The sequence below is a fragment of the Atta cephalotes genome (assembly GCF_000143395.1).
Source record: "Atta cephalotes unplaced genomic scaffold scaffold00075, whole genome shotgun sequence".
Lineage (NCBI taxonomy): Eukaryota > Metazoa > Arthropoda > Insecta > Hymenoptera > Formicidae > Atta > Atta cephalotes.
The window spans coordinates 268,262-271,011 of NW_012130139.1; the positions used below are offsets into that span (position 1 = coordinate 268,262).

Consider the following 2,750-nt stretch of genomic DNA (forward strand, 5'->3'; position numbering starts at 1 on the left):
TATATATATATATATATATATATATATATATATATATGAATTCTTTTTGTAAGAGAACAATTTATGAAAAATAATTTTAAGGAGATTGATTATAAAGAGTTATAAAATATTCTGTTTCAGGGACTGTCAAATTTGACTTATCTAGACTTGTGTGACAATCTTCTGTCACAATTGTCGCCGCAGGTTTTTTTAACATTGCCGGCATTACGTTCGCTAAGAATGCGTGGAAATCGCCTGAGTGTTTCCGCCTTGTCCGCGTTGAGAGGTTTGAAGCGCTTAGAAGAACTAGATCTTTCGAACAATTTATTACTAGGTCCGATGGGTCCCAATCTATTATCACAAATGCCCAAATTACATTTCCTTACAATCTCAGAAAACAGTCTCGTCAATGTCCAACAAGGAGCTCTCATGGGGCTTAGAAATCTTACTTATCTCAGTTTGAGTCATAATCAAGTGAGTGTATTCGTTTAAAAATTAAGTTTATAAGTTAGAGAAATGTCGTTTAAAAGAATATAAAAAAATTAATTACATCAAAATTATTTTATTTAAATTATTAAATGTTGATTTGCAGATTGATGTATTAGAGGATCATTCGTTTAAGTACCTATCAACTTTAACACGACTAGACCTGGCGAACAACCGTATCGTCGCCGTGTCTAGTGCTTCCTTGGCTCATTTAGAAAAATTAATGTATTTAGATTTAACGCACAATTTTCTGCGTGCGTTGACGGCCGATTTGGTGGTACCATTGAAAAGTTTACAAGATCTACGATTAGATGACAATGACATCACAATTGTAGCTAACGATGTGCTAACATCAAAGCTGCGCCTCAAGAAGCTCTCCCTCGCCGACAATCCGTTAAATTGTGATTGTACCTTGCTGGAGTTTGCTAATTGGCTGGCAAACTCCAGCCTAACAGAAGAGGATAAGTCATCGGCAGTGTGCGCGACACCACCTGCCTTGGAGAATGGTATCCTAATGCAAGTACCGCCGGGCAGTCTACTTTGTGGCGAGCCCACACCACCCATGATGACCCGGGAATCACATCCGGCAGGTGCACAACTAAGTCTCAAAGAATTTCACTACGATGAATCAACCGGTATCAATTTATTGTGGCATGTGGAGCAGTGCGCTGACCGTTATACTTGTGATTCGCTTATCGTCTACGAAACAATTGACGATAACGAGATTCAAACAGAGTCCAGCCCACTACATTGTGATTCCCGGACGATGCGAGATCCTTGCATCTTACCGGTCACCATACCGGCCTCTCTACATCTACAATTACATCACAAATATCGTTATTGTGTAGTTTTATTGATACCCAACGTTTATGACGATGTATCCCTTGGTCTAGGTTGTAGCGATGTCATCGTTTTAGAAAAGACTCAGCAGCGAATAGCGACGGAAGATCAATACACAAAAGAAGGAAATTCTCGTTCTCCAATATCTACGCAAATATCTCCCTATTCACGGATCACTGATGTTCACGTAAATGTATCTGATGATAAAAGCTATTTGCACATCGATGTAATTCTTTCTAAAACAAAAGACACGATTATTGATTCATCATCAACTTGTCAATTATCAATTTTCGTGTTCAACGAAATCTCTGTAGTACATCGACAGAGACTCAATTGTAGCTCCGCTTCCATCATCGATGTGGATGTGTCATTGCCGGGTTATTACAGAGTGTGCGCCAGTTTGGATGAACTCACCAATATTATTGTGATGTCTGATAACTTGGTAGACGATCGCGAGAGGTTCCGTTGTGTTGAATTAGTCGAGCAGAGTTACAGCAGGCGGAACGTTGAGATATTCATTATTATAGCCGTGATTGCTGCTACCGGTGTTCTCCTTGTTCTCCTTGCCATACTCGGCAGAAATCTTGTAAGGCGTCTGCGACATCCAAGAATTCAGGCTCAATGCTTTTTGCCAGCCCAAGAGTTTGAAATTACTCACAAAGCTCATTATATTAAACTCCTAGCGACGACGAAAGTTTAACAAGGAATTGGTCACGAATTCAACATTGTTTTTAGAATTCAAGATTCCGAATTTAAGAATTCAGAAATGGAGATATAGAAGCAAAACTGGCACATTTTCTCTTTCTCTCTAACGAAATATTAAATTAAGTATGTAATTTTATTCTACACTTTACAAACTACATTATTTCTATAAACAAGAATTACATATAGCAAAAACTAACTTTAGTGTACTTAGTTATAAATGTTTATTTTTAATTTTAATTAAACATGTTAAAGTTACTTTTCTAAAGTTACTTTTCTGAAATGAGAAGGAAAATATAATCTATTCACGTTTTGTACATAAACAAGATGTTTTTTTAACATTGTTAAAAATCTTACAAAATGGACAATGTAAGTTTTGCTTTTATAGTCTCGAATTCATTTTCAAAGATTGATCTATACGATTGAAATAAATACTTATAATACACAGTAGTCTATACATAATGAGTCAATCTGTACGGAAATGTTATAAAAAGTAATATGATTGAAGATTATTTAAATATTGTACTTTAATTAATTTTTACAAAATTTTTATGTCTCAATATTTATATATATACATATAATATATATATATATATAAATATATATATATATATATTTAATAATTTAGTATAGAGACAGACACACATACAATAGTGTTTAACCCTGAGGGAAGATATCTTCTCATTTTGTAATCACACACACACACACACACACACACACACACACACACACACACACACACA

At 35.3% G+C, this 2,750-nt stretch overlaps 1 protein-coding gene across 1 annotated transcript in view; it reads left to right on the plus strand.

Annotated features, from left to right (window-relative positions):
• The window catches only part of LOC105624299, a 3,775-nt gene extending 1,770 nt beyond the window's left edge, over positions 1–2,005 (plus strand). Inside the window, exons 2-3 of the mRNA XM_012205659.1 lie at positions 121–453; positions 572–2,005. Coding sequence (XP_012061049.1) covers positions 121–453; positions 572–2,005 — 1,767 coding nt within the window. The remainder of the gene's footprint in view (positions 1–120; positions 454–571) is intronic.
• Positions 2,006–2,750: the final 745 nt, after the last annotated feature.